The sequence below is a fragment of the Mustela lutreola genome, chromosome X (assembly GCF_030435805.1).
Source record: "Mustela lutreola isolate mMusLut2 chromosome X, mMusLut2.pri, whole genome shotgun sequence".
NCBI lineage: Eukaryota > Metazoa > Chordata > Mammalia > Carnivora > Mustelidae > Mustela > Mustela lutreola.
In genome coordinates this window covers 81,325,895-81,340,274 of record NC_081308.1, presented here as the reverse complement: position 1 = coordinate 81,340,274, position 14,380 = coordinate 81,325,895, and the positions used below count along the sequence as shown (strand labels likewise).

At 35.3% G+C, this 14,380-nt stretch overlaps 1 protein-coding gene across 9 annotated transcripts in view; it reads right to left on the bottom strand.

Annotated features, from left to right (window-relative positions):
- DIAPH2 (diaphanous related formin 2) overlaps positions 1–14,380 on the bottom strand; it is a 1,001,991-nt gene that overhangs the window by 81,240 nt on the left and 906,371 nt on the right. For 6 of the 9 annotated variants that reach the window (XM_059156884.1, XM_059156888.1, XM_059156887.1 and 3 more), the window contains one exon: positions 10,188–10,254. The exons of 2 other annotated variants lie outside the window; for them this stretch is intronic. In XM_059156884.1, coding sequence (XP_059012867.1) covers positions 10,188–10,254 — 67 coding nt within the window. Of the gene's footprint in view, positions 1–10,187; positions 10,274–14,380 lie in introns of all 9 variants that reach the window. One more of the 9 variants, XM_059156886.1, reaches the window with a different exon arrangement.

Here is a 14,380-nt window from a genome sequence, read left to right as displayed (position 1 = left end):
TGGTCTTACATTTAAATCCTTAATCTCTTTTGAGTTAATTTTGTGAGTGGTGTAAGATATGGGTCCAGTTTCATACTTTTACATGTAAATATCCAATTATCCCACCACCATTTATTGAAGAGACTCTTTTCTTCATTGAGTATTCTTGGCTCCATTGTCAAATATTGCCTAACCATATATCCTTGTGTCTACTTCTATGCTTTTGATTCTGTTCCATTGGTCTATTTGTCCGTTTTTATGCCAGCACCATACTATTTTGATGATTACAGTGTTATAGTATAGCTTAAAATCAGGAGGCATGATGCTTCCTGCTTTATTCTTTTTCTCAGGATTTCTTTGGCTCTTTAGGATCTTTTGTGTAAACCTCCTTTAAAAAATATACTTTGGGACACCTGGGTGGCTCAGTGGGTTAAGCCTCTGCCTTAGGCTCAAGTCATGATCTCAAAGTCCTGGGATTGAGCCCCGCATCGGGCTCTCTGCTCGGCAGGGAGCCTACTTCCCCAACTCTTGCTCTGCCTGCCTCTCTGCCTACTTGTGATCTCTGTCTGTCAAATACATAAATAAAATCTTTTAATAAATAAATAATCAAATAAATAAAAATAAAAAATAGACTTTAAGTTGCATTTCTAAGATGAAAGCATGAACAGAATGTTAGCCCAACAATTCAGACAACCATCAGAGTTTCTTTTACAAGAATGTAGTTATTGAAGCTCAGCTGTCTGTACAGATGCCTCTTGAACCAAAACCATTCAAATCCTGTATTATGATACATTTCATAGAACTGACTTCTAGTCAGTAAAAATGGCATGGTTGAGGTGATTTTTATATAGGATTTTAGCTTTCAGATAGCCTTCATAGGAAAACAACATCAAGACTAAAACTGGTGTGGAAAAATAGAGATGCAGAAACATTGTATCTTCTGAACTGATTTTATTTCTGGAATCTGCTCTCTTTTGCACAATACAACAAATTAAAAAGAAGCTAGTAACAATCCATTTATAAATTTCATTTTGTTCACTGTAATGACAATTGAATCTCTTTGGTTTTAGACACACTACATAATGGTTAACAACTGTATAAAGTAATAACAAATTAAGTATGTATATTATTGATTTAACATTCTACTAGCTTTCATTTCTAGAGAAGAGGGTATGTTTTATATTCCTTGGAATGCAATTTAAATAAGCCCTACTAGTTTTCCCCTTCACTTCTAGCTACAATCTTATATGATACTGTCTGCATCTCTGGGATAGTAGAAGAGTGACAACCAAAGGAGTTTGATAGGGAAGTATACCTTCTTATGTTTTCAATGAATAAATATAATATGAATTAATCTTTTTTTCTATCAAGAGTCAGTAATGCACCTGCAAAGACAGTTCAACAATCATTATAATAAAGCAGCAAAGAATCAATTTACATCTATTGTTGCTGATAGACCTGAGAGTGATGGTTAAATTATAGTGTCTGACACCAACAGGCACTCAATGTTTATTGAATGAGTAAAATATAAATATCTCTCCTTACTAATAGCTTTCAAGAGATTCAAGAATAAAACATCAATCATTTAAAAAAAACTTTAAAATACAGACTCCATGAGGAGTACTAGAAAATGGGGGATATTAAAAATGATTCCACTTAAGAATATGCAAGATTTGCTGTGATTTTTTTCATAGTCCTTTAAATTCTGTGATAGATTAAATATGAGCATGTATTATGTGTACCTTCTCCCATCTAGAGGTAGAATCTATTTCCCCAACCCTTTAATATGGGATGGCTTTGTGACTTTCTTTGTCAATAGAATACAGTACAAGTGACACTCTGTGGCTTCTGACCCAGGCCTCAAGAGACTATGTAGCTTTCATCTTTGACCTCCTGAACACTGGACTGGCCACATAAAAAGTCTGAACTTCCTTCTGGAGAGGCCATGAGATTGGAAGTTCCAGGCTGACAGTCCCAACTAACTACCAGGCATGCGACTGAGTCCACCCTAGACCACCTGGCCTCAGCAGAGCCTCAAAATCACTGTAGCTGCCTGAGTGACCTTAGGTGAGACTAGTAGTAGAACTGTCCAGCTAAGGCCACACCGAATGTCAGAATTGTGAATGATTGTTTTAAGCCATTAAATTTTGTGCATGCATGCGCGCGCGCGCACACACACACACACACAAGCATTCAAGCATGTATGGACACCAAGAACAAGAACCATCACTCTGGTTTTGTCTTCTCCTTCCCAGCTCAAGTGTATCATGGCATAGCAATGTAGAAATATTTGCATTCCCTTGGGATATGGCAAGAATGGATAAAGTCACAAAAGAATTATTATAGAGCATTATGTCTTTGTGTTGAGTATGTCAGTAATCTGCCCACCCCCCCCCCCTTTTCATTGCTTATGATATACAGGCAATGTTGACTGGAAAGATGACTTAAGAGAATGAAAGCTTGCTTTCATCTATGATACAAATTTGCCTTCCTTTTCCCTGGCTTCAGTTGCAATATTACAATACATTTTTGTGACCTTATGCTTCCATTAGTATCTGTAAAACTCATTTCATCCTATTTTAAGAGCACTAAAAGCAAATGCCACCCTGAAAAATCACTGAATACCCTGGTAAGTATCTAGGTGAATTGGGACCCTTTCTAATGTAATTAACTCTTTTCCTTAACTTTTTGACTCAATTTTTCTTTAATTTCCTTTGCTTCTGAAACAGAATTCTAGTTTGGCATTTAAATTTGAGAGGAAATGTCATGGTCATTTGGGGAGGTAAGTTACCCATGAGGAATAGGCAATTTTTATTATGCCTATACGTATTAAATTGTTTTATTTTTCTCATTTCCCTGTTCACGCTCTTTCACTTTCTCACTCTCTTTTGATCACTTGTTGCTCTCTCTCTTTCCTGAGAGCTCAAGAGAGACACATAGACATATCTTCTCCAGAAAGTTCAATGTAGTTGTATGAATAATTAGTGGAAAAGTTAGACTTATTACAAATATAAAATTTTAAGTATGCTGCTAAACCACTGCTCTGCTTCTAGAGTATTTTCACAGCTAATTATTATTTGTCAAGGGCTTGTCTTCATATTTTTTTAAAGATTTTATTTATTTATTTGACAGACAGAGATCACAGATAGGCAGAGAGGCAGGCAGAGAGAGGGGAAGGGGGAAGTAGGCTCCCTGCCGAGCAGAAAGCCCAATGCGGGGCTCCATCCCAGGACATTGGGATCATGACCGGAGCCGAAGGCAGAGGCTTTAACCCACTGAGCCACCCAGGTGCCCTCTTGTCTTCATATTCTTAACATTCTGTAGGATCTACCATTTTATATATGACTGATTTATATATTTATATCTTACAATTGTTACATAATGATGCTCAACTATCTATCAATAACTTGTGATATTAAGCTATTTAAGATTTTCTTTGTATTTTTAATTTATAACCTAGGTTTTCAAAACATGTAAAATAACTGTGTATGTTTTAAGTCTGTTTGACCATTCTGAAGTTAAATATTACTCCACTTAATCTCAGCAAGATGCTAATTACTAGAAAATTCTACCATACATTTTGCAAATCAATTAAAAACCTTTAAAATCTAGTTTGAATTTGTGCTTAAGAATTATCTCAACTCCTGTGAAAGTGGCCCCTTCCAACTGATATTTCCAATTTATAGAACTCCTCTTTGTTTGGGGCACCTGGGTGGCTCGGTTAAGTGTCTGCCTTTAGCTCAGGTCATGATCCCAGGGTCCTGGGATCAAGCTCCGAGTTGTGGGTTATAGCTTGAGTCCTGGGATTGAGTCCTGCATCAGCACAGGGCTCCCTGCTCAGTGGGGAACCTGATTCTCCCCCTCCCTGCCCCACCCCTCACTTGTGCTCTCCCTATCTCTCTCTTTCAAATAAATAATCTTTAAAAAATCCCTGATTCTTTAACACACACACACACCAAACACACACACACGCGCGCGCGCACCCCTTTGCTTAGAGTGGGAAAGAGGACAATGATAAAACAAAAGGAAATTGTGTCCGTTCACCTGATTTTTCACTCAGATCTTATCAATGATACATGGCAGTTCTCTCTTCTGGATCCTGACTCAAGCCATTTTGGGCAAATATTTGCTAACGCCAAGAGTGTACTGAGGATGACAAGGACAGAAGACAAGCATTGTCTTTAGGGATCATTCACTGTTAGAGCAGATGGAGCCATCTGCCAAATGCTTAAATTAATGCTTTTGGAAAGCAAACCACATTATATATAGTGGTATTTCTTCACCCATCTTTTTTCATCTGTGAATACAGCATAATCCTAAATAATCTATAATGGAGTAAATATGTAATCCACTTCTTAATGAATGGGCATTGTATCCTTATAATGTGATGGGGTATATGAAGTATAAATTTATGTATATTTTCCTCTTTTTTTTTTTTTTTAAACAGAGGAAATGGTACCACCCAGCAGGATAGGGTCTCCAGATAGAATTAAGTTCTGCTACAAAAAATAAAAAAATTAAACTTATATATCTGAGTTTGTTAATGTCAGACTCATACCTATTACATATGTCAAGAGTCTAATATTCCTGAGTTCTTTTAAAACTGAAAACCAAAATTAAAGGAATAAACAAATAAAATAGTATGTCAAAAGAAGTTATCATACACATCTGTCCATACCAAGGAGGTCAATAAAATTGCCAGGTCTCCTGTGTCCTCTTCTAGGCTATTATTTAAATATAAATTATTCTGCTTTCAGAAAATAACACAGGCTATGTTCTGGCTAGTATCTAATGAAATTCAAATGAATTCTAATTTTGAACCTGCAAATTATTCTAGGATTTGGCTTTTTAAAAAACCCAATGCATTTGAAAGTCAGTATCAAGAAAGGAAAGAAAGTACTATATTGTTTTAAGTCAGAATTTAGTAACCCCTTTTACCCTTTAGAGAACTTTGGACCTTTTGTAGAGACCTCTTTGGAAGATATACTCTAATCATAATTGAAAATCTGACTATAGGGGCGCCTGGGTGGCTCAGTGGGTTAAAGCCTCTGCCTTCGGTTCAGGTCATGATTCCAGGGTCCTGGGCATCAGGCTCTCTGCTCAGCAGGGAGCCTGCTTCCTCCTCTCTCTCTGCCTGCTTCTCTGCCTACTTGTGATCTCTGTCAAATAAATAAATAAAAACTTAAAAAAAAAAAAAAAGAAAATCTGACTACATTTTTCCAGGCTACAATTCCTTATTGCCATGGTTATAGCTAAGGAAACATAGAAAGTAGAAAGGACTGGAATAATTCTGACTGCTGACAAATATTTTTGTCCACTGGTAGATTTTTTTGGTAACCTACATATAAGGCTCTTAAATCCTTTTGGTTGGGTTAAACCAGTTGTCTTAATGCAGCGAGGAAGGTGTTACTAGTTTTTCTTTCTTCTAAGTATATGTACTATTTAGAAAATGAAAAGAGTCAGTGGGTTATAAATGCAAACAAAGCATAAAGCAAAAACTAAAAGCAAACTGATTAAACATACTTTAATCTTGTAGTACCAAGTAACTATAAGTATAGAATCTTTGTGGAGGCTTGAATCTATACACAGATGCAACTTTCTTTATTCAGTGTTTTGGAGATAGATCTACTTAGATAGAAATCAACCACAAAGGAAATGTCAATTTAGTTCATCTTTACTTTTGACTTTGAGAGAGGGTTTCTGGCTAGCACAGCATCTTTTTCAATTTGTCTCAGTACAATGTGTAACAGATCCACTTGATTAATGAACTGATTAGCAACTTCTTTAATTACTTTCCAGTACTTTTTTTTTTCATTATCAAAGCTGCAGCAAATTTTTATAGTTACTATTCTTTAACTGTGGTACTCTAAAAACTTTAAAAACAAAATATGAGAAATGTCTAATTTCAAAATAGGTTCCTAAGACTTTTATCACATATAAATCCTATATCTTTCATTTCTCTAAAAGCTGTACATGTTAAGGGATCATAAAGGTTTTTGTGAATGAGCACTTTACACACAGCTCTAACAACTAGAATTATTACCAGGGGAGAAAAACATCTACAAAAATGTAACAGTTAAAATTATACAAAACAATATAAAGAATATTCTGTTATTTATAACCCAGTAATCTTTAAGCCATTATTATATACAGAAATGAAATACTGAATGATTTAATACAAAAACAAGCCAGGATAGATACTGTATTTGACCATCTACATTAGTTAGCTATTGCTGCCTAACAATTACCCTAAAATTAAGTGGTTTAAAAATAAACATTTATTATCACACAGTTTCTACATGGCACAAGGTCTTCTATGTGGTTGCAGTCAAGCCATTGGCCAAGGCTTTGATTTTATTTGAAGGCTCAACCACCCTGAGAGAGTGAGGCAGGATATTCTTCCAACCTCACATCCTTGCTGGCAGTCATCAGTTCCTGGGCACGTGGGCCTTTCTGTAGACTGCCTAAGTGTCCTCACAATATGGCAGTTGGTAATCCATGAGAAAGAGAACACACATGATAGAAGCCAGATATTTTTGGAACCTAATCTCAGAAGTGACATACCATCAGATTTTCTGTATTCTCTTGTAGAAGCAAATCACTAAGGGTGAGCTCAACATTCAAAAGACATAAATACCAGGAGGTAGGGATCACAAGTGACCACCGCAGAGGCTTTTTATCACAAACACTAACCTTTTCAAATTAAGCTAACAAATCAACTTACATAAACTTGAGTCTTACGATTGCATAACCTAAGTGGTCTCAGTCCCTTCCATTTATTAATTAATGATTGCTCAATAGATCATTCAATACCAAGTGTGTTTCTGAAATTCTACTGCTCAAAAAACTTTAATCCTATATCCTCACTGCATAGAGGATGCCGTTTAAACTCCCCAGTCAATTTTCTGGTCTTCCATGGTCTGAATTCTTACTCTAGTTGCATTGGACTACTTGTAAACATTGCACATTTTTGCACTTTCATGTTCGCTCTGTCTGAAATATATTCCACCCCACATCTACTTTCCTCTCCTCCTATTCCTTTTTACCTGTCCAAGTTAAACCCATTCATTTGGGACTGGGCTCAAATACTTTTTCTGCCACGAATGCTTCTAAGAGGTCCCTAGTAAAATTCAATCCCTCCTTCTTCCATATTTCCATATAATTTAATTTTTACTTCTATTATAGACTTAAGAATATGCATCATATTAAAATTATTTGCATGTATATTTGTCTCCTCCAATGAACTGTATGCTCCTTGAACACAGGGATCATGACTTATTCAGCTTTATTGTTCAAATGTTACAGCACCTAGCACAGTGCCTTGTTTATAATTCAGCAGTAAGTAAATTTATTTTATCCTTAATCATTTGTGTATAATTTTTTTAATATAATTTTTTATTTTTTATAAACATATATTTTTATCCCCAGGGGTACAGGTCTGTGAATCACCAGGTTTAAGTCAAGCGGAGAAAGACAACTATCATATGATCTCCCTGATATGAGGAAGTGGTGATGCAACATGGGGGCTTAAGTGGGTATGAGAAGAATAAATGAAAGAAGATGGGATTGGGAGGGAGACAAACCATAAGTGACTCTTAATCTCATTTGTGTATAATTTTTTAATGATTTTTGTATAATGAAGGTCTCTTTTGGCTTCCACTCAATCTGATGACATATTCCTTGGCAACAGTGTTTTATAAGGTTGCAGGGTATGTGATTTTCAATCCAATATTTAAACAGCCTGGAAAAGTGTGAAAGAGTGGGGTACTGGATTTATAGGGAAAAGGATGTAAAGCAAGATGCCACTGAAAGAAGAGTAAATGATCTAGTGTAGAAATTCTACAAACAGGTATTCTTAGTGTGGAATATTTGAAGGCCTTGTTAATTTAATATACTCTGGTATAAGTATCAAATGGCTACTTGTCTTTTAGGATATTTGTCATACCTCCACAATAATTTGTTTAAAAAATAGCTGACCAAAATATTGAGAATAATTTTCACTTAGTTATATTAAGATCAGACCAATAGAATTTTTTTAAATTAAAAAGCCAACTCAATGTTTTTATTCTAAAGAGCCAGAAGTGCTATGTAACTCCATAAATCGATAACACATATGAGTATTTTGATGACTGGCATTCTTATTTGTGAAGTTTTATACTGATTTCCCCCAACTCACTTCTCCTTTCCTTCTTCCAATGTCCTCCATGTTATTCCTTATGCTCCACAAATAGGCAAAACCATATGATAACTGACTCTCTCTGCTTGACTTATTTTACTAAGCATAATCTCCTCCAGTCCTATCCATGCTGATACAAAAGTTGGGTATTCATTTTTTCTGATGGAGGCATAATACTCCATTGTATATATGGATCTTCTTTATCCTTTTGTTTGTTAAAGGGCATCTTGGTTTTTTCCACAGTTTGGCGACTGTGGCCATTGCCGCTATGAACATTGGGGTACAGATGGCCCTTCTTTTCACTACATCTGTATCTTTGGGGTAAATACCCAGTAGTGCAATTGCAGGGTCATAGGGAAGCTCTATTTTTAAGTTCTTAAGGAATCTCCATACTGTTCTCCAAAGTGGCTGCACCAACTTGCATTCCCACCAACAGTGTAAGAGGGTTCCCCTTTCTCCACATCCTCTCCAACAGATGTTGTTTACTGTCTTGTTAATTTGGGCCATTCTAACTGGTGTAAGGTGGTATCTCAATGTGGGTTTGATTTGAATTTCCCTGATGGCTAATGATGATGAACATAAACTGGAAAAAAAAAAGTTTTATATTGAGTATCATGGTAAAAATGGTATCAGATTTTCAAAGCAATTTGTTTTGTTTCTGTCCCTAAAATGCCACATATTGTAATAGCTAAGCCTTAGTTTCCATTGAAACATTTTAAAACTTATCCTCTTTATAACCATTTAGCTGTATTTTCCTAATTCCTCATTTAGTAAACTTGAATTTCTTGGTAGTACAAGTTTTTTATTTGCATGGCAGCTATATGAAATGTAAAGCAATGATCTCATTTAGATAGTGCTTTCCCTAAAGATGCAAAAGAAATTAGAATGAATATTCTATTCTCTGTTGTTTGTGTAAATTATGTTTACCTACATTATCATGTATAGAGACCTTAGTCTTTTAATCATTTTCTACTATTTTCATATTTTTGGTAACATAAAGTACTGGAAGTGCTAATTAATAGTAATCAATATATCAGTAAATATCAAATTATATTTTATAATATCAAATTATATTTTATATATCAAATTATATTTTATAATTATACTTTGTTTTTTAAAGATATAAAGCTAGATAATAGTGAACTTGGGCATTATCCATTCCTTATGGACTGCCAACTAGAAAAAAGTATTACATTAATGATAAATTTCCTGAATTTGATAATTTTACTGTGGTTACCTAAGAGAATAGTCTTGTTCTTAGAAAAGAGCCAATGAAGTACTAAGGAGTAAAGGGGCATAACAAAACAAATGTGGCCAAAAGTTTAAATCAGTGAATCTCAGTATACAGGAATTTTCAGTATTATTCTTGCAAATTTTCTTTACATTTGAAGTTACTGCAAATAAAAAATTAGGGGAAAAATAGATGTGTTTGGGGAACCAAATCCATATGACTTGTCCACTAAACATAAAAATTTACTGATTACGTATTTAATATGGTAGGTCAAACCAAACATTTCCATGTCTTGCCTCAATTGCTGGACTAGCTCACTCTACAGTCAGTCAACTGTCATGTCCTCAGGACAACTACACAGTCTATAGAGAGGCTCCTCCTCCTCCTCATGAGAAGGAACTAATATCTTAAGATAGATGTTATTTATGCTAAGTGGGGATAAAAATATTGATCAGTTCGTTTCTACAGTATGCTAGTGAATTTTACTTTACTTATAATAATTGTATACATTTCTTCAAAGAGGACCACAAGAGAAAAACAATGCAGTTAAAGTTGCCTGTACTTTGGATTTTGGATTTACTTTTTGTATTTTGTTGACTTATTTCTAACTCTTCCACATTTTTCATATTTGCCTGCTAGCAGAGCCTCTTCATTTGCTTCATATCACGTTGGAAGAAGAAAGAAAAGCCTCTTTCTGGGTATGATACTTGGCCATGATTCAAGACAGAATCAGATTTAGTGACACTTACCATTTGGCCTAGACTAGAATGCAAAAATAAGTGTAGAAGTTTTGCAACTTACCAAACTGCCTCTGTATATGTTCCAAAGTGTTCAGACCAGCTTTTCAGAAATATTGCAGTTGTAAAATCTGTGAACACCAGTAATAGCTGTGCCCAACATAGGTTTTATTTTAGTAAGTTGTTTACCTATGCCAACGTTTAAGTGTACTATGCAAAAAGATGGGGATAACAGTTCTCTTTATAGAAAAATCAATGCACCCAAATAGTCATAAAATATAACAGTATGTACATGTAATGCATTATGCAAGTACAAATAGATCTACCCAAATAGTCATAAAATATAACAGTATGTACATGTAATGCATTATGCAAGTACAAATAGATCTACATTAGGCCAGATGTGATCTAATCATTCTGGACATTCTGTTTAGCTATATGATTTTAAAACGTGCCAAACAGGCTATTTTCCTCAGACTAAAGCCATACATTTCACATTACTACTAGCAAATGATATTTGACATGTAATTTTAAAATGAAGTTACTCTAATTTAAAGTAATAGTACAACAACAGAGATAAGTACTGAAACCTTTCATAAGACAAAATAGATTTTAAAATTCTAGAGTTTTAGTTACAAGTAATTAGAAATGCAATTTAGAACACTTAAAATGTATTTCTTTCAGTGGTTAATTACATTAGAACAGCTATTGTTTCAAATGGTGGACTAATAAATTGTGATAATTACTGCTCTAAAAATTAGACTGCAACATCTTAATAAGCAGTCTATATGACTAGAGAAGCCTAGTTTTTCAAACCTTGGAAGTTTATTTCAGTAAAGTACCGTGTTGGTAGATACATGGATGCATATAGATACAGTCATATAAATAAATAAACATTATGTGTATGTATGCATATATGCATTTAATAGTGGTCTTATAAAACAGAATGGAACTCTAAAAAGAATTTTAGGGGCACCTGGGTGGCTCAACCAACTAGCCACCCAGGTGTCCCAGGTATTAACTCTTTAAATGATTGGTAGAATTTGCCTATGAAGCTGTCTGGTCCAAGACTTTTGTTTGTTGAGAGGTTTTGTTTTGTTTTGTTTTGTTATGGATTCAATTTCTTTGTTGCTTATCAGTGTGTTCAAGTTTTCTATTTCTTCCTGCTTCAGTTTTGGTAGTTTTTATGTCTCTAAGAATTTAACCATTTTTTCCAGATTATCCAGTTCGTTGGCATATAGTTTTTTTTGTAATATTCTCTCATAATTGTTTGCATTTCTATAGTGGTTATTTCTCCTCTCTCATCTGTGATTTTGTATATTTGAGTCCTTTCTCCTTTTTTCTTGCAGAGTCTGGCTAGAGATTTATCCATTTTGTTGCTTTTTTTCAAAGAACTAGCTCCTGGTTCTATCCATCTGTTCTCTTGTTCTTTGTTTTGTTTTAGTTTTTATGTCATGTATTTCCACTCTCATCTTTATTATTTCCTTCCTTGAGCTGGTTTGGGATTTTATTTTTCTTTTTACAGCTCCTTTAGGTGTAAGGACAGGTTGTGTATTTGAGATTTTTCTTGCTTCTTGAGGTAGGCCTCTATTTCTATAAACTTCCCTCTTAGAACTGCTTTTGCTGCATCCCAAAAGTTTTAGACCACTGTGCTTCCATTTTTGTTTGTCTCCATATATTTTTAAATTTCTTCTTTGATTTCTTGATTGACCCATGCACTGATGACCAGCATGTCATTTAACCTCCATGTATTTGTGGTCTTCTCTAACTTTTTCTTGCGACTGATTTCTAGTTTCATAGTGTTGGGATCAAAAAAGATGTATAGTATGACTTTGATCTTTCTGAATCTGATTCTTTTCTTGTGGCCTAATACATGATGTATTCTACAGAATGTTCCATGTGCACTTGAAAAAAATGTGTTTTCTGCTGTATTATGATCAATGTTCTTAATATAGCTGTTAAATCCATCTTATCCAGTTTGTCATTCAAAGCCACTCTTTCCTTGATTTTCTGCTTGGATGATCTTCCCATTGATGTAAATGGGGTGTTAAAGTCCCCTACTATCATTGTATTATCTTTGATCAGTTCCTTTATGTTTGTTAATAAATGTTGTACGCATTTTGGTGCTCCCATGTTGGGTACATAAATATTTGCAATTGTTATATCTTCTTATTCAACTGTGCAGTTTATGATTATATAGTGTTCTTGTCTCTTTCTAAAACCACTGTTTTAAAGTTTATATTGTCCAATGTAAGTATGGCTACGCAGCATTCTTTTGACATTCATTTGCGTAACTGTTTCTTTATTCCTTCACTTTCAATCAGCAGGTATCTTTAGGTCTGAAATGAGCCTCTTGTAGGCAGCATATAGATGGGTCTTGTTTTTTCATCCACCCTGTTACCCTATGTCTTTTGATTGGAGCATTTAGTCTACTCACGTTCAAAGTAATTATTGATAGATATGTATTTATTGACTTTTTTTTAACTTGTTTTGTGGTTGTTTCTATAGTTTTTCTTTGATCTTTTCTTCTTTTACTCTCTTTCATGGTTTTCTTTAGTGATATACTTAGATTCTTTACTCTCTGTTCTTTGTTTTTCTCTTACTCATTTTTGATTTGTGGTTACCATTAAGTTTGTATATAACATCCTCTGCATATAGCACTTTATAATAAGTTGATAGTCGCTTAAGCTTGACCACATTCTTTACTTCTCTCCCCTGCCATGTTTTAGGTATATGGTGTCATATTTTACATCATTTTATTTTACAAATCCCTTGACTTATTTTTATATACTTAGTTTTCATATTGTCCCTTCTGGTCTTTCCTTTCCACAGAGCTCCCTTTAGTATTTCTTGCAGGGCTGGCTTAGTGGTCATGAACTCCTTGTCTAAGGAACTCTTTATCTTTCCTTCTATTCTGAATAGCCTTGTTGGATAGTCTTCTTGACTGCAGATTTTCCCTTCAGCCCTTTGACTATATCATGCCACTCCCTCTTGATCTGCAACAGTTCTGCTGAAAAACCTACTGATAGTTGTGTGGGGCTTCCCTTGTATGTAACTACCTTCTTTCCTCTTATTGATTTAAGGTTTTTTTCTTTATCACTACTTCTTGCCATTTTTATTACTATGTATCTTGGTGTGGAACTCCTTGGGTCAATTTTTTGGGGGAATCCCTGTGCTTCCTAGGTCTGGATATCTCCTTTGTTTACCAGGTAAGGGAAGTTTTCATGTAGCATTTATTAGATGAATTTTCTTCCCTCTCTTTTTCTGGGATCCCTATAGTGTGAATGTTATTACACTTGATGGAATTGCTGAGTTCCCTATGACTATCCTAGATTTGCATAATTATTTGTCCTATCATTTGCTAGGCTTGGTTATATTCCATTACTCTGACTTCCAGGTTATTAATTCATTCCTTTGCTTCATCGAGACTGCTATTTATTCCATCAAGTGTATTTTTAATTGCATTTATTATGTTCTTCATCTCTGATTGGTTCTTTTTTCTCTCTTTGTTAAGGGTCTCACTGATGTCCTCCACTCTTCTCAAGTCCAGTGAGTATCTTTAAATTACTTTAAATTCCCTACTAGACATATTACTTATATCTGTTCCATTTAAGTCACTTTCTTCCTGTGGTTTGGGATATATTTCTCTGTCTCCTTATTTTGTCTTACTCTCTCTGTCTGTTTCTATGTGTTAGGAAAGTCAGCTGCATCTCCTGCCCATGAAGGTAGCGGCCTTATGAAGAAGAGGTCCTGAGATGCAGTGCACACTGCATCTGCACCGCACTGCAGGAACACTTACAGTGTAGCGTCCTCTGTTTCTCAGGATCTGGCCTTGCAGGGAGTAACTCCTGTTAAGTTGTGTGTGCCCTGTTTTGTTTTTTGTCACTTTCCCTTCAGTCCAGTTGTCTGCAGTGGCTCTCTTTGCCTACTGAGAGCAGTGCTTGGTCCCTGGCAGGGGTAGGGTGTGTTTTATCAAGGTACATGCTAGTAGGCTTGCTAATGAGACCTGGAACAGCTGCTCTAGGGATGGGGGCCATCCTAAAAGGATCCCCCAAAAGTATGTGGGCTGTACTTTAAAGGCATACTTCAGGCTTCTGAAGCACCCAACACTGCCACCAGGGCTGAGGCCCCACAGAAGACATGGATTAGGAGACAGTGTTGGTAAAGTTTTAGCTGGTCTTCAGGGGTAGGGGCCCTGTAGCACTGGGACTGAAATAAGTATGACTAGGGAGAGCAGCTCCAGTGATGGGAGGGGAG